The 18097-nt window shown below is 48.7% G+C and overlaps 1 protein-coding gene across 1 annotated transcript in view; it reads right to left on the reverse strand.

Annotated features, from left to right (window-relative positions):
• The window catches only part of MAGI1 (membrane associated guanylate kinase, WW and PDZ domain containing 1), a 566477-nt gene that overhangs the window by 36231 nt on the left and 512149 nt on the right, over positions 1-18097 (reverse strand). Inside the window, 1 exon segment of the mRNA XM_014535239.1 lies at positions 33-64. Coding sequence (XP_014390725.1) covers positions 33-64 — 32 coding nt within the window.

Here is an 18097-nt window from a genome sequence, read left to right on the forward strand (position 1 = left end):
AATTAATCACCAAGTAACTGGCAAGTCCTTACCGACTTGGGGCTCTTCTTGGGAACTGGCAGCCCTGGAAAAAAATGCAACAAGGAGGGGAGGGGGGAAGAAATCATTAGCACATAAACGTTACCTTTTCCTTAAAGAACAATCCCCAGGCGCTTCACGGCCACCTAGCCATCTGCAGAGTTATGTCAGATTTCTCCCCAGCTTCGGAGGTACCAGGCTGTTCATATCGAATCAAAGCGGAGGGAGGAGGCAGCCGGGGCAGGAGATCTATCTGCATTAGCTATGCTGACTTGTACTGCAGCAGCCTGGAGGCTGGGAAAAGAAATTCACAGACCTCCGCGGCCGGGGAAATTGAACACTTGGACAGAATCTCAAATGCTCTTCTGGATTAAGACAGACTTAACTTACAATTAAGTCCAGGATATTTCCTTCCTACCCGATCCACTTGTCAATTGAAGCGGACCAATCAGGACAGAGGATAGGGTATATATTGAATTTCAGTGGAGTATATGGTTAAAATTTAATTCTTTTCTCTTTTTTTTTTGGGGGGGGAGGTCATCTTTCCTTTCTTCCTTTCTGTTTTGTCTCTGTCTGCCAGGAGAGGAATGCCTTCTTTATTTGATGAGCAGAACCCCAAAACAAAGACGGATGCTCTGTGCCAGCACAGAACACAAATGCAAGTTGGTCTGGGACCCCCTACGGATCGTGGACACACCCCTCTGTGTGTCAGTCATCCCAGCAAACTCCTATTCAGCCTGCGAAAAGGGACTCAGTGGGGACTAGTCCCTTAGGGGGGCATGTCACTGGGGAATGAGAGAAGGTTCACAGAGCTGAGGGAGAGAGAATCATGGAGAGAGAGGAAGGCAGAGGAACGAAGCCGGTCAGGGGGCCTGCTGGCTCTTCCCCTGTTCTCCGTGGGGGTGAGACAGCTGGGAGGAGGGCACCTTCATTTCCTCACCTCTAGGCGAGTCAGAGGGGATGGGGGCGCATGGGAATGTGTCCCAGGGGAGCGCAGCAAAGGAGGGCTGGGAAGCAAGAGTGAAGCAAGCATTTAACAGTGTTTCCAAGGTAATCATTTCTGCAAGCTGCCCTCTCTCTTTAAAAAATTCTTTTTTTCTGGTTTTAGCAAGGGGTCGAACGTAAAATGCAGATTCCATCTGTATTAGACACCAAAGGCACACTTGGATCTGATGGTTCTGCCTTGGAAATGTCCACATTTTAGAGAAAATGATCCCCACGTACTGTGAGGATTTCTACTCCCTTGGAAGTGACTTGTCAAACCAGGAGCCGTGCTAGGCTCAGTGCAGGTGACACAGGGCCGTGGAAGGGGTGAGCAGGAGAGGCCCCCCTGGGAGCGCCGGGACGTCCCCTGCAGTCAGGGCTGAGAGGACCCTGTCCTCAGGCCCAAGGCACTCTGTGGCAGGGCTCATCACATCACCAAAATGGGGTCACCGCGGTCGGGGAGAGTGGCTCTCAGACTCCAGGGTGCTAAGGAGCACCAGGCCACTTGTTAAAAATGCCAGATCCCCGGGCCATGCCTGGCAGGGGTCCAGGAATCTGCATGAGAACAAATATTCCAGAAGATTCTGATGCAGGGGTCTGAGGACCACATCTAAGGAAACTACATTACGAAGAGTGCTACTGTTCTGAGTCAGGGGGAATCAGAGAGGAAACTTTCAGGGAGCCGCTCTGGAGCCCTGGAGGTCTCCGTTTCTCAATCTATGAAATGGAGCTGAGACTCACCTCACAAGATTGCCACAGTCATTAACTGGACCAAAGGTTTAAAAGCCTGGTACTTGGTAAGGGGTGGCCCTCAAATGTCCTCCCCTTTCCTCTGCCTTTGCTACTTGACACCATTCAGGAAGGAAGTGGTTCTGTTTGTCTTACTTTAATGAGGCAAAATCACTTGCCTAGCATGTTAAAGTAGAAAATATATTGTAGGGGAAATATCTTACCTATGGATGAGAATAACGTTGGGCAATTTAGATATGTCATTATTCTTAAAAATAATCATTAGGTGCTTTTATTTGTTCATTAATATGATTCCCTTAATGAATTTTATCAAGTTATATTAGTGTGGGTCACTGTATATTTCAAAAGTACCTACCATTACTTGTTAAAGTTCAGATTTCTCCCTAATTCAGGCTAACCTCAGTTAACTGGACTGAGTAGGTTTCACCACAGTTAACTAGATTTGGCCTTACCCAGGGTCCCCATGACTCTACAAAAAATGTATAAAACATCTCCAGCTGGGTCAGAGGAGCCCGGGCACATGGCCTCAACCCTCACTCTGCCATCGCTCCTGTCGACGGCTACCCTACATGTCCTGCCTCTAAATCTGCACATAAATAGAGGGCACTTCCATCTCCCTCACAGAGAAACCCGCACGGTCAGGGGCTGCACAGGGCGCTCGCGGCCGAGACGAAGGAAACCTGGGAGCAGCGGACGCTCTAGAGAAGCGTGGGCCAGCCGACTGTACAGCAGTCAGCGAGGTCAGAGGACACGCGCTACCTCTGAGGGCGACACCATGGATGTTTCCAGAACATAATGGGGAGTGAGGACAGCCAGCTACAGCTGGCGGAAGTGGGGGGGGGGGGGGGGCAGGCAGTGCTGACCGCACTCACACACAGGCACAGGGTCCACGGCTTCCCCACCACAGTGGCAGCAGGGACACTTCTGTGGGACATGGAAGGGCAGGGTTCCGGGGACTAGTGGGGCAGAATGTAGCCTTAATCTAGAATTCTTTATCAGGAACACCATACTCACATCTTGCTGAGACAATAACACATTAATAAATGGCCCTTCCATTAACTGCATGAGACCAACCAGTCTGAAGCCTAAAGGGGTGATGGTGAGGGTCTGTCTCCTCTGAGGAGGCAGTCAGCCCAGGGAGCAGTTCAGGGAACTGACCAGGGAACAGTCAGACCAGGGAACAGTCAGTCCAGGGAACAGTCAGCCCAGGGAACAGACCAGGAACAGTCCAATGGCCCAGCTCCATTGACACAAGCTGTATTTTACAACAACAACAAACTTATTTAATTTAAAGAGGCATGTGTTCCTGTTTGCTAGCTAGTTGTTGAAAACCCTCATTTAAAAAAGCCACACCTTTTACAGGAGCACAAATCAGCACTTAAAAAGTCAAAAACCAAGAGATTCCACTCAACAGCTTTAAAGCAACAACAACAACGATTTGTTTTAGGTCCGTATATCATTAAATCTTAAAATCTAATGAATGCTGGAGCAAAGCTCCTGATACAAGTTACCATTTATTTTAGCCCAAACTATTCAGATGTATGAAGCAGCTGAGAGACCTAGCGGAAAACACTCAAAATCGGTTACCGTTCTGCAGAGTCCTCCAAGACCGAGACATCTCAGGACGTGGCTCTGGTCGGGATGGAGGGACCGCAGGCCGCCCCATCCCGGCTGGGACAGGAGCGGCACAGCCCACACGTCACAGGGAGGTGGCTCCCTTAGGACAGATGCGCACTCGTGTTCCCAGTGGGAAGCCTGTATTGTGTAAACCACATATTCCATAGGAGGTGTGAGTAGGAGCAGCCCTGGTCTTAATGGGCACATCTGCTCCCTCCGGGCGGGGAGAGGGAGGATGTTGAGAGCAGGCGGAAGAAAGGGCTCCTGGCTGCACCACCTGCGGCTCTGAGAGCCTAGAAGGTGGCAAATGTGGCTTCAAAGGAATCCCAGAAAATTTTTACTGGGAAGTGTGCGTTCACAGTGTGAGTCTAAGTGCGAGCCTCGGAAGTGAGAAAGCCTGGGAACGGAGGCCCCCATGCGAAAGGCGTCCCTTTGGAGGAACAAATGGCAAACTCTCTGCCAGCGATGGGATCTGACCAATTAACATGAGGAGGAGGAATCTCGTTCCTTTTAAATGTCAAGGCCATAAACTATGCTATTGAACATGTGCTCATATAACTAAATGGCAAATGTTATTCTTGGTGAAATTTTATAATGGCAGTAACACAATTCATATAAAAAAAGTAAAAATATAACAGAATATATATGTATTTTGGAAACAAAGGCTGGAAGGTTCAACACCAAAACAGCAAGTGGGTTCTTGGACTCATGGCATCAAGGATGGCTTCATTACCCGTTTCATTATTTTCTACAACAGGAAAGCTGCTCAGAGGCACACAATGGTGCATATAATTTCCAGCAGTCTCTGAAACCTTGACCAGCCTTGGGAAGCCCATTCTGTTGGGTCCTAGGACCCTCAGGTTAAATCGTCCCTGTCCAAGCACATCGCCATGGCGTTAGATGCAATTCCTAGGGGGAGATTCACACCGCCTAAGTGTGTGCCTCCAGTAAGGGCAGCAGGAGTAAAGCACTGTGCCTGCAAGTAGAAGGGAGGTGAGAAGGACCGAGCAGAAAGGTAAGTTTCATTGTTTGCTTCTCCTCCCTCGTTCTTGGAAAGATCTAAAGGGCACATCTAAAAAACTTCTGAGGGGAGAAATTGCATTAAAGAATGTACGAGCCCCAGTAGAGGGTGTGCAGGAGGCAGCAGATCAATGATTATCTTTCATCATTGATGTCTCTCTCTCTCTCTTTCTCGCTCTCTCTCTCTCTCTCCCCCTTCCTCTCTGAAATCAATAAAAATATATATTAAAAAAAAAAGAATATACCAGAGCTCGGTGTGACTCAGCGTTTGAGAGTCAACCTAGGAACCAGAAGGTCATGGTTTGATTCCTGGTCAGGGCACATGCCCGGGTTGAGGGCTCGATCCCCAGTAGGGGGCATGCAGGAGGCAGCCGATTGAGGATTTTCTCTCATCTCATTGATGTTTCTCTCTCTCCATCCCTCTCCCTTCCTTTTTCTCTAAAAATCAATAAAAACATATTTTTAAAAAAGAACACACCAGAACACTAATATTCATCAGCGAAAATGCTACTGCAGGAAAACATAATGACCTTCTAGGTAATGCTTTTACTGGAAAGGAGGGGTAGTATGATGACAGAGCAAAATACTAAGAATTCAATGAGACAGAGATGTGGAGGGGGTGCAGGAAAAATAGAATGAGAAGATCTATGATTTCCCCAGAAATGCAGAATTGATGGCTACTTGACTACAAACCAGTGGCTCTAACCAATTAATATTAATGACCGGTAACCCTTCTAAGAAAGCCATCTGCACCATCCTCTGCCAACTAGTTTTCTGTTTTGTTTGTTCCATACATAATAGATAAACCATGAAATAAATGTAAGCTGCCCCGACCTTACCATCAAATGCTAAGGACAGTCCAGAAACCTGGAAAAGGCAGGTGCAATCGGTCCTAACTTTTCCCACCGAGGGCAAGGAGGGAAATGGGGAAAATTCACTCCGTTTAAGCACACTGTGCTAAGTGCCTTCCGTGTGCCAGGAGTTGGCATGAAATAAAGCAATGAACGAGACCTACGAGAGCCTGCTCTCACAGTGCTCACCTTCTGTGGGGACTCAGAGCACAAACAACTTAGCCAGTAACTTCAGGTGTCAGCGTGTGAGGAAATGAAGGGGGGCAGGGAACAGGCTGTGCAGGAGGCAGAGCTAGAGACACATGGGAGCTAAGACCAGAATCCTGAGAAGGCACCAACCCCGTGACTATTCGTCCGCACAGATGTGCTGAGCTCTGCCATAGGCCGGGTGAAGCATCACCGACGAGAGAAAGGCGAGCGGACATGGGCCTGGCCCGGACACGCTCAGAGTCTATCCTTTTAAAGGAGAAAGAAGCGACGTAAGTGATGACTCAGTGTGGTCGGTGTTAAGTGCCACAGAAGGGAGCACTTTGCTCCTGGGAGCAGGGCAAAGGGAAGCTCATCCAGCGTGAAGAAGGGTCAGAGGGAGGAGCTGGGCCCTGAGCGAGGGCCAGCACTGAGTCATGGCCGGGACGGCAGCCACGGGCAGTGACTGATGCCTGATTGCATCACGGTGATGATGCTTTTTCAGTTTGTTTTATTATTATTTTTTTTTAATTAAAGCTAAGTCAGTGTGCCAGCATCAGCTCAAGGCCAAGTTTAAACGCGAGTTCATTTTCACTGAAGGACCTTATAAACACTATCACAAAATTGAATTCATAAAACCAAATGAAAAAAGGGTTCTAGTTTAAACATATTTTATTTTTTTTCTCCTTCCTCTGGCCAAATATCATCATCAACCCTGTGGTACAATTTTTCAGTGTAAATATGATACCAGCTGCCAAGAGCAGAAGCATCAGACCCAGTGTCTCCAAAAAGATGAAAACATTCTTTCCCTTGGGGATCTCGTAATGGTCATTATGATATATTACGGCCGTCATAATTCAGAGAGATGGTCGGGCTTCACATGTCTGGAATGAGTAGCTCCCAATGCTGTGTCAGTTGGCATTTTGTTAGGAAGATTAAGAATATAGTTGTGCAGCTTTACAGCTACGGAGAGGTCTGCTTCAATTACACAGCACCGATAGCCTCATAAATATGTCCCGAAGAGAAATAAATGGCTGGCCAAGCTGGTGATTGCTAATGGTTTACAGAGCCTTTCACCTCAAAGTCATACGCCTTGAACTGGCACAGGTGAGGAGAGACCTGAAGTCATTAACACTTGGGCTGCTCAGAACCCTCTGCGAGATGAATGAACTGTCATCATGCAATTCCTGAGAGATAAATGGCCTAAAGTGCAAAGGTGTCATTGAGATAACACAGACAGTCCTATTGTTGACTCTCAAAAACATGTAAAGTAAACCTTGAGGGGTTGAAAACTTGGCTTCTCTATCATTTCTTTTCTTTACTTTCTTTCTTTCTTTCTTTCTTTTTTTTTTTTAAAAAAAAAGGTCTTCAAAAGCAAGGGCTGAGTACAAAAATAACTAGCTAGAGCTGGGAGCTTTGACACACACATTTACTTCACGAATGCTGTTTGAGTTAAGTATTAATATCATCCCCATTTTACAGACGAGAACATTGAGGCGCGGATGGTTACATAGCACGGTCTGATCACCTGGTCAGGTGAGCAGCTAAGAGGAGACTTGGTCTAAAGCCAGACCTGGGCTTTTAAACACTGAACTGTACAATCTCCTTCAAAGGGGCTTAATCTGCTTTGGGTCATAACCCTCTAAAAGGGAATGAAAACAGTGGTGTCTGTACAGGCCGAGTGTACTCATAGCCAATTTTTCATACAGCTTCACAGAATACATGGACATCAACCTGTAACTGAACCCATAACGGTGATGTGAATTTAGGAAGAGCTTCCTTTCTACAGCGAGCATGGAACTCTATGCTAGTCAGGCAAGTTCTTCTCATGTCGCTGGTATGTTACTCCAAGCAGCAGCCCCGGATCACCGACTGTTCAAGGCTACACAGGCTCAAATATAACAAGATGGGCATCTCATTTGGGGGCAATGAAGCGAGACTTTAAAGCTAGGGACTAACAGGGTGGCTGGTCCCCAATCTGTGTGAAGTTCTTCCAGAAGTGGGTAAGGCCTTATCTAGCTTGTAAATAAATGTATTCTGACACTCTGCGATAACAGGATCATTTGAAAGCTGGGGGAGGGACAAGATGGAGTGACAGGAGGGGGTGGTGGCATCTTCTCTCCAGAAGGGGAAGGAAGAGAACCGTCAACCTGAAAAGACCACTCATTTGTCAAGATGTACCTACAGGAGGCCAATCTCCCTTCTCCAGGGGATGTTCGCCCCAAGATCTACTTTTTCGGGGCGGAGTCGGGCTGGCTCTGCAGCGGCTCCAGGAAAGCTCTCTAGCGCTGAGTGGGCAGAAATCACTCCCGACGAGGCTGTTAAGGCGCAGGGTCTCACCTCCTGAGAAAGACTCCCAGCTGCCAGACGGACAGCTGGACTGTCCCACCATCTGTATTTTAAGTCACTGTGAGTTGCTTTTTGTGTGCCAGTGCTTAGGGCTGGCCCTGCGACCCATTCCTCTTCTCAGCAGCTCACTGAGGTCTCCCTGGGGGAGGAAGGATGACCTGCAGCCTGGAGGCTCCAAGGCAGCTCCTCTAAAAGGGAAAGTTTAACTTTCAGCTGCCTGGGTTGTGGGCGGGTCGGGGGAGGTGAATGGCAAACAACAGCTCAACACAGATCACTGAAAGAAACACCCCTAAGTATTCCTGTTTGGGGATGGTAAAACAGGATGCTGTGTGAGCCCCTATTTTAAGGGCACTGGCCCCGAAGGAAAACCCATCACTGAAATTGAGGCTGAGATGTTTCTAGGTTAAGAAAAAACACCATTCAGGATCCTTTACGTCAGCATCACTGCCTGTTAGGCCGATTCTCAGCCTGCTTGCTTATTTTTAGCGATGCAAGTGAGGCACAGGACCAAGAACGAGCATCCCAAAGCCGATCCTTATAGGACCCCAGAGCTGGAATAGAAGCCCTTCTCCAGCTTCTTAATCTCCCACAGCGAAGGTCTCCGAAACGTACCCTGAATCCATCACTCTGTCCATCTCCACTGCCACTGACTGCTTTCCTAAGCGAGCGCAAGAGTCTGGAACTGTTCTCTCCGCCTTACTCTCCACCCTCAGTGCATTATCCACATGGAGGCCAGAGGCAGCCTTTACAGCACAAATCAGATTAGAGGGTCTCCCGGTTACATGTCCCTGCGGCTTCGGAACACCGTTTCGGTGAACCTCAAACTCTTTCCCTCCTCACAAAGCCGCCGTGATCTGACCCTGCCCACCTCTCTAATCTCATTTCCCACTCCTCTCTCCTTGCCCATGTGCTCCAGCCAGGCTGGCCGCCTCCACTTCTGGGCCAATGCCCTTCATTCCCCAGGACACTGCGCCTGCAGATGGGTGAGTGGGTAGTGTCTCCCACGCAGGGCTCTCCTCAAATGTCTCTTCAGAGAAACCATCCAGGGGTACAGGCACCAGCAGGTGTGAAGTGACGCTGCTGGTCACTCTTTATTCACACAGCCCCGTTTCTCAGTTTTCATCCATCTGATGACGCACTAAAATTATTGTCTATATTGGTGATTGTTATCATTTACTTGTTTATTGCCTATCTTAGGGACGTGGTCTCTTATTCCAGGGCTAGTCCCCAGCCCTAGACCAGCCTCTAGTCCCCAGTTCAGTAGCACCTTCTGAATAAATGTGTGAATGTGCTGAGCTTATGAAGTGCACCACTGCTGCGACCACTCACGGCTCCTGACCCTCGCTGCTCCTTGATTTACTGGGGAGCTGCCAGCTCGGCTCCTCTCACGAGCTCCTCCGCGCAGAGAAGGTGCCGCTGTGCCACCTTGTGTTCTAAACTCCCGTCACAGCCCTGGCTCAGGCCCAGAGGTAACTAAGGCTCACAAAGAAACCCAACCCCGAAGCTCTGAGACCCACAGACGGGTATGTTCCCAGGGGGTCGACAGTGCTCCAGTGAAGGACACCTTCAGGTCTTTCCTTAGGAAAGCACTTTTAAGGCCAAACAGAACTAAAGGCTCCAAAGGCTTCACCTGTCCCCCCAAAAGCAAACCTGACAAAAAGAATATTTCAGATCCTGTTCTCCAGCCAAACCCATGACACCCTGGAGCAGTTTTCACCACCTCTTCGGTGGAACAATCACCTTCCTGTTGCAATGCGCTTTTGCAAAACCGGAGGGTCATTTTCCTGTTCTCTCCATAACGGCGTCTGTTATTTAGCCATTTCAATGAACTTTATTACCAAACTGCTTAACTGTGACCGAAGCCAGCCCTGGCACCGTATAAAACTGTGTTCCAACCTCTTACATTTAGGAAGGCACCTGGGCCTTAGAAAGCCCTGGCCACGGCTAACAAAGGCCAGGCGACCGACGTGGGAGCCTGCAGCGCCGCACCGTTCCCTGTCTGCCAGCCAGACCTAAAGAGCCATTTACTGAAGACTCAGGTTTTTCCTCAGAGCAAAGGACATGTGATGAGCAGCCGCTTTCATCTCCCACGGAGACATTAAATGGCTTCAAACACCTCTTGCTGAAACAATATCTGCCCTGGCCTAGGGACGCTGCGCGGCACGGAGGGCACAGCTTTTCCTGACTGTGGGTTCCTAATGAATGGCTGCCCGACAGCGCTGGGAAGCAGCGGACGCTATGCTCTGTCCCATATTAGATTCCAGGTCTCACTGAGTCAATACTCATCCTGCCAATTGGATTTGCTTCGAGGCAGAATATGGGAGTTGGTTTCACTCACACACACCCCAGCACACACTGTCCCGCTCGGGGTGAATCTCAATTAAAAAGAACTTTATAGGTCAAGTACATTGAAGGTGCAGGGGAAATTCCGAGCGGCAAGGCTATTTAATGACATTTTTTATCCGGGAACAAGATGTATCACAGGCACTTGAAGGAGCCCGTGGCATTCGGGCGGGAAGGGTAAGAACAGGAACTCACACTGGCAATGAAATGCCTGCTCCCCCCGCGAGCATGTACAGCGAGGAAGACGTTCAGCAGGTTCCTCACAGTGGAGACTGAAGGCCAGGGTCCTCTCGTTTCCTCTCCTGGTTTGGGCTGTTCCCTGCTGGCTTTTCTAGGCAACTGAGGCTCTAATCAAGCTTAGAGTCAAGGTACGCGGGGTATCAATGAAAACAATACACTGGAAATGTATTTTTTAAAAAACTATCATAAAGTTTTGAGACTGCTTTGTATATGTAAGAAATCAGCCGTGGATATTCTGGGGTACCCAGTGCACAGTGAATGTGCACAGCTCACCCGGTTTTCCTCTTGCTTTGGAATTTTACACTCAGAACAAAGAAATCATGGCAGAGTCTGACCCATACAGGTCACATTATCTAAGGGCAACACAGAGGAGAGCGATGAGATCTAGCCCTGGACCTGACCCCAAGCTCAGCTTCTCCCTAACTGACCAGGCGGTGGAAGCGATGGTCAGAGAAAGGGTGGAGGTCCCATTGCCTCCCCCTGCCTGGATCCCAGCCCCACTCACATGTCACTCCCGCGCACCCCCCTCCCACCCTGTTTTCACAACCTCCTAGATTCCAGATTTCACAGATCAGTACATTTTTGTAAAAACAGATTTAAGCAACTGGTCACAATCTGTCAATTCATCACTTTGCAAACTAGGAACATTAAAAAGGGGGAGAGGCAAATATCAACCCCCTTTCCACAAGGAAGAGCCTGTTTCAGCAGAACAAGGACAGGAAGGGCATCACCTATACAGGAGCCTCTTCACCCCGGAAAACCCTACTTTCCCCCCAAACCCATTCTGCTCTGATTTTCCCCGTTTCACTGTCTAGCGGAAGCCATGCCATCACAGACCCAGGGAACACATCTCCAGCGACCTGTGCCCTCTCGCCTCCCCTTGTCTTTCTGGAGTCCAGACAGTCACACGGAAACAGCAGGAGCCTGGGGGTCCCGCTCCGCCTTCCTCTGAGCCTCATCCACTCAGGCAGGACACGGAGCCCTCCCTTGGGACGGGCTCCCTGCAGCGCCAGGAGGACACAGCCCCCTCCCCAGCCTTCCTCTGAGCCTCATCCACTCAGAGGCAGGACACGGAGCCCTCCCTCGGGACGGGCTCCCTGCAGCGCCAGGAGGACACAGCTCCCCCCGCCCCCCCATGTTCCAGATGACAGCGCACAGGTTCAGGGGCACTGCCAGAGCGAGCCGGCCTGCACTGCTCGCTGGCAGCAGAGAGCAGGTCGGAAGGGAGATGGCGACAACTGGCCAGTGCTACTTCCACCACTGAGCAGAGGCAGAGGCGACGACTGAGAAGAAATGGGGAAATTCTCACATGAAATTTCTTCCATCCAAGTTCTACAAACAATAATCCACAAACTGACTTCATTTATAGCTACAAAAATCAAAACATAGCATCTTCTTTTTTTAAAAAAGAATTGTATTGATTTTGAATGAGAGAGGAAGGGAGAAGTGAGAGACAGTGAAACATCCACCGGCTGTCTCGCCCGGCACCGGGGACCGAGCCTGCAACCTTTCCGTGCCCGGGGTGATGCCCAACCCATTTAGCCACACCGGCCAGGGCTAGAACAAAGCATTTTCAATCAGCAAAGCAGATGGGTGTCAAAGGGGTTAAAGCAGCGGTTCTCAGTCACGGTCAAAGCTGCTCTTCAGGGGACATCTGCCTCATCTGAAGCCATGGGAGGAGGACAGGGTGTCACCGGCATCGAGCGGGGAGAGGCCAGGAGGCTGCTAAACGTCCCGTGATGCAGACAGCCCCCCAGCAGAGAACACCAGTCCATGATGTCACAGTGCCCCGTGTGAGACACTGATAAAAACGGCTGCCTCCTCCTCCTCCAATCACCAAAGTCAAGTGACAGTTGCTTTGCAGGGGCAAACTACACACACACAGAGTCCCATTAATTCATGGTCAGTGCTATTATTTTAATGTGATCATTTCCCACGTTGGTGAATGGTATCTATGGCAAAAGTAACCATGGAGAACATTTTAAAATTTAGAATCAACATAAATATCTTCGGAGGCACAGACCTAATTCCAACTATCTCCCAAAGATGACAAAACAACAACAAACGGGTGTTTATGCAACTCTAAGAAAGAATTTTTAAATACAGCTTTTTAGATGGGGGCATCATGACAAGCCCCCTGACCACAGCCACTGCCAAAATAAGTCTAACAAATAGCAGGTTGCTGAGTGATGTGAGCTGACAGCCAGCAACAGGGACAGAGGGGATCCACCCATTACAGTCTTATCACTGGCCAGGCTCCTAGCCACGAGGACTGCTACGCTGATAGCATGCCAAAGGATCCTTCAAACAACGCTGCCTCAGATGTTAAAATTACAAAATGAGTATTTAGAGCTTTTCATGGCAAACTAATATACCAGGTGAGATTTCTAGAAAAAGAATTAAGCACGAAAAAATGTGGAGGGTGTGATCAGTCACACTGTATTTTTACAGCTGTTTACTTCCCTTGCATGCCATTCACCTATAATGGGAGATTAACACAGTGCTGATGGTTGTTGAATGAAAGAGTGGATAGTGTTTACTGCAAATGGTGAGAAAAAAAAGTTGAGAACATTAGGAACATAAAAAGAAACAGGAGTATGAAATAAACCCAGGTAACAAGTTGGCACCAAAAAAAAAAGGCATGTTGCACGTTGCCAATGGAAACGGCACTCTTAAGGACCCAGCGCTATTTTCAGACCTTAAGATTCTACCAGCAAGATTTCTGAACCAAAAAAGAGCATGTTCACAAATAGGGGGTACGGTTAATATCTGAGCAGGGACACAACAGGGGGAATACCAGGTGTGGTATAGGTGGGGGGACTTTTTAAAACTCTGCAGGAGGCAATGCAAAGACAGCTTCAGTAAGAACCGTGGCAAATACTGCACTCCGGCCGGCGGTACAGCATGCGTGATGCATTTGAGGTCCATGAAGGAAGGTGGGAAAATGTTAAATGGAGTAAGTAAACTCTGCCTCGGACAACAGGTTTTAAAATGTTCAGAACTGAAAAATATTCAGCGTAGAGGCTAGGAAGATACCTCTGGCAAGAAAGAGAAACTCAATGAATAAGGTGCCACAGTCTCAGAAAGGGAGATGCTGCCCTACGTGCAAGGCAGACTTTTCACATGAGAGACACCATCTGAAGGAGGGGACAACTACACAATACACTTTACATGGAACCAAAGTAAAGGTAGAAAATAAACTCACAAAAAGTCTAAAGATGCCTTGTTTCTTCTGTTAAAAAAAGGTATAAATGAAACCAAAAAAGCCAGTTGCTAGAATTTTGAGGTCAAAAGAAACTCCTAGGAAATGGTCCACAGCAAGTCCTCGCGTCTCTCCTAGTGCGTCCACACTGCTGTCTTCAGTTAAAACACTATGAGATCAAAACCTGAGTTCCTTAAGATGCTGAAAGTGAGGGGGGTTTTATGTGTTATATAGTAAAGACAGACCCAAAATAGAGACATTTTGGGTGTCCCCAAAAATGTATAGTATACACAATTTAATAGCTGACAACTCAATTTTGAAAATGAAATGTACTTTAATAAACATTGGCTTTATAATTATTCCAAGAGTGTATATGCATTTTTGGGGGACACCCATATTTGTCTCATCTCTTGCTATAAGTCATCTCAAATATAAATATAAACATGACCTAACATTCTATAAAAAATTCTCAAATAAAACCCTTGATCACTTTAAACCATGAAGTAAATAAAAATAGCAGCTTAAAACTACATTAGTGGTCAAGGCCAGAAGGCGCCTTACTAGCAATGGTGACTGCTCGGGTCAGCACTGCAAAGTGCTAGGAAGTTTGCGAATTTAACGCGAACAACTTTGTTTTTACTTTATTTATCTTTTAATCCTCACCCAAGGATATGTTTTTATTGATTTTGAGAGAGAAGAAGGGAGAGAGGGAGAGAAATATCGATCAGCTGCCTCCTGTATGCACCCCGACCAGGGACGAACCTGCAACTTACATACATTCTTTGACTGGGAATTGAACCCGCAACCTTGTGGTGTATGAGATGATGCTCCAACCAACTGAGCCACCCAGCCAGGGCTGAACAACTTTTAATAGCTAGGAAGATATTAGGCAGCAGTGGCTCTGACTATAGGACTCGACTTCTGAAATTACTAGAAAACTGAGGTGTTAGTAAACAGGCGAGCAGGAAGGCCAATCAGTCTGAGAAACCGAATCAGATTCCTACACCAACAAGACTTCAACGTCTTTTCACGTTGCTGAAGCTCAGGTGACAAATTCTACATGATTTTATGTAAGAATTTAAGGTGAATTTTCCTTGTGTTTTAAAGCTTCTACCCCTTTTTGGATTAAAGATATTTTGCATAATACAATCATCTACATTAAGCTTCCTAAGCCGTGTCAGTCAGTATTCCTGAAGGCCCTACGATTCCCATTAAAACTGGACGAGCTCTCTCCTTGCAACAGAGCAGATGCCCAAGTGCTAACACTTGATAAGTCTTTTACGTTTTCTGAGACTCGACTCCTGTGACCCCCTAACATCTACTTAACACATGTAAAGAGCTCAGAGCCGTGTACACATGAAAGATATGAATAAATAGGCCCTATCATTGTTATCTGCATAAAAAAATCTGTTCACCACGAAGCTGCCTTCCATTCCGTATTTCCCTTATACTAGTACTCTAGTACAAATAAGAGGAAGGGTAACAATAGATCCTCAGCATCTCCTTTCTAGGGTAAAATAATGACATCTCAAGTGCAGCGCTGGGCGACAGCCCTTCCTGGGAGGACAGAAATGTTCCCTGACTGAACGGGCACACAGTGCCACGAGCCACACTGAGCTCTTCCGCGGTGGCCACTGGGCAAAGACCTGGCATTTAATTTCGATTAAACAGCCACGCGAGGCCAGGGCCGGCTGCGCTGGGTGCTGGAGAACAGGATTCCCTGGTGCGATTCTCCAATGCCCTTCCCTGGAGAGCAGTCTGCGCCCAGAGCCCAGGCTTTGCAGGCAAACCGCAGTCACCTTTCCACCGTGTGATTTCGGGGGCCGCCCTCTCCTGCCCCTTTCCTCAGCTGCAATGGTAGTGCTCCCCTCAGAAAGTGCTCTTGAGGGGGAGTGTTTGTGGAAACAAAGGGCCTGGCATTCATTCCTATTTTCGATCAACACATATGACTTTCTGAATACCTACAACGTGCCAGGTACGGGTTGCAGGTGGTACAGGTGAAGAAATGGCTGAGGCCAAGCTGCTGCTCCCAGATCACAGGAAGTTTAAGTGCCAGGAGGAAGGAGAGAGAAGCAAGTGATGGCGGAGGGTGCTGCTTTATCTTCTATGGTGCAGAGCCGGCTTCTCACAGGAAAGGACCTTTGCGCAGAAGCCTGATGGATGTCTGTGGGCCCCGAGGCTCCTGGGAGAGGAAAATGCAGAGGGAGGGAAGGGCCAGCACTCAGGCCCTGGCGTGAGGCCTCGGCGCTTACGCTGAATGATGGGAAGCCTTTCTGATCAACTGGCGTTAAGTCACTCTGGCCAGAGAATGAACTGCAGGAGGCCCCGAGACCTGCTGCAAGGCCCTGCCAGGCCAGGTGCCCAGCGATGGACAGCAGAGGCCGGGGAAGAGTGGGGTGGCACACAGAGCCTGGGCGCAGGATGGAGAGCTGACACAGGCTGCTGGTGTGCGTACACAGAACTATTAGGATATCACTCTGCAAGCACCCGACTCCCCTTTCGGAGGCCCTGCAGTGCAATCTGAGAGATTCTGGCAGTCAAACCCGTCAGCGGTGCAATTTGCAATTCATTCTCCAGTCCAAGACCAAGGGCAGAGAGAGAGTGGCACCTGCTCACCTGGCTTAGCTCTCTGGTGTGCAGCTCACTGCGGTTCTGATTATGACGGCTCTGCATCATTTCAGAAGGGAAAACACCAAGATGACCTAATGCTAATGAGGGGCTTAGGCGATGAGATTAGGTATTGCTTTCCCATCTGGATCAATGATGATTTCATGAACCAGTAACACATCAGTAAACCTGGATGAAAATTAAGTGGCATCAACTTGCCCATGGACTTCCGACCGTATCCACTCCTTTATGTGTGAGACTTGCTGCTCCACAGCTCGGGTCCTGCAATTTCTTCCCTTTAATGCGTGAGGCTGCCTGGCACAGTGGTTAAGGACTCAGTCTCTAAACCTAAGTTCTGGGTTCAAATTCTGACTTTGCCAACTATCAGCTACGTGGTTCTGGGTGAGTCACTGAACCTCTCTGGTCCCATCGTCCTCTTCTCTACAATGGAGTCATCAGGGAGAACGTAGGCAAATGACTCTATGCACCGCCTCCCACAACCACATCAAAATTACAACTAAAATATAAAACAACCATCATCCAGAACCGCTGGAAAGCTGGCTGAATGGAAGTCCTACAACTAGAGAAATAAAGAGGAAAGCACACCGAGACTGGTAGGAGGTGCGAAGGCGCGCAACAGGCTGGTCCGGCGCCCACATGGGCTGCTTTTTTAATCGGGAGGAAGACCTTCTCTGCGGAGGCTGCCCGGAGGAGAAAGGGGTCCCAGCCCCACACCAGCCCCCCAGCCCAGGGACCCAGATCTGGGAAAAGAAGTCCCTACAGGCAGTAAGAAGTATGGGCTGTAAAAACCAGTGTAGATCAGGACTCCGTGACACGGAGGCTGCTGGAGACCCAGCTGCTCCTCTTAAAAGGCACCACGAACTGAACTTACAAGCTCCTGCTTCCTCTGAGCTCCAGTGCTGGGTGAGGCTCTGGGGGACACAGACACATACAAGGAGAAACTGAACTGTCTGGCATCACAGTAGGAACTCTGGGGCAGCTTTCTTCCAGATGGAGGTGCTCGCATTGTTCCCGTGCTGGGACCTTCCTTGCTCTGCCTGGTGATTCCCTAAGACCCCACCCAAGCTGTGTGCAGTGGATTTTGCATATGAATGGCCTGTCCTTGCTCAGGCTAATACCTGTCAAATAAGCTGAAGCTGGGTCAGGGAGCCGCAAACCTATCAATAAAAGGCCCAAGATATGGCAACAGAATCCAGCCTACCTTGCTTCACAGCTGGGCCTCTTCCAGACACCTCCAAACCTGATACAAAGAGGAGGAATCTGAAGATCTCTCTGTGGCTCCTGCTGGGTGGCCCCAGGCAGTGGCTGACTTTGCATCTCCCTGGAGACCCAAGAGCCAGTGTACCAGTGGTCAGTGTCAGACCATATCAGATTACAACTCTACACATCCATAAGTGACACACTCAAGGGGGAGATTCAGCAAGCACCAAAGCCCCACTGAAGCCAGTCCTGCTCCATAGGGGTGTCTCCTGCGCAGCAGTTCTCCCACTGTAGTCACAGCTGGTTCCCACAGCCAATTAGCCTGGAGGCCAATTCCTTCCAGTGACACCAACAGCAATCAAGGCTCAACTACCACAAGGCTGTGCACACAGCCCACAGAGGGATGCACCAAGAGTGTCCACCTAGGTGACTGGGGAGGCTGAGCCACTGGGCCCTATAGGACACCAACCACACAAGGCCACTCTATCAATTCAAGGAGACTTAGCAGCTCTACCCAATACATGGAAACAAACACGGGGAAGCAGCCAAAATGCAGGGACAAAGAAACATGTCACAAATAAAATAAATGGAAGAAAGCAAACTACTGGATATAGAGTTCAAACCCATGGTTATAAGATTACTCAAGAATCTTCTAAAAACCTCCAAGGGACTTAGTGAGACTTTCAAGGAGCTTAGTGAGAATGCCCCT

The sequence above is a fragment of the Myotis brandtii genome, unplaced genomic scaffold (genome assembly GCF_000412655.1).
Source record: "Myotis brandtii unplaced genomic scaffold, ASM41265v1 scaffold140, whole genome shotgun sequence".
Taxonomy (NCBI): Eukaryota; Metazoa; Chordata; class Mammalia; order Chiroptera; family Vespertilionidae; genus Myotis; species Myotis brandtii.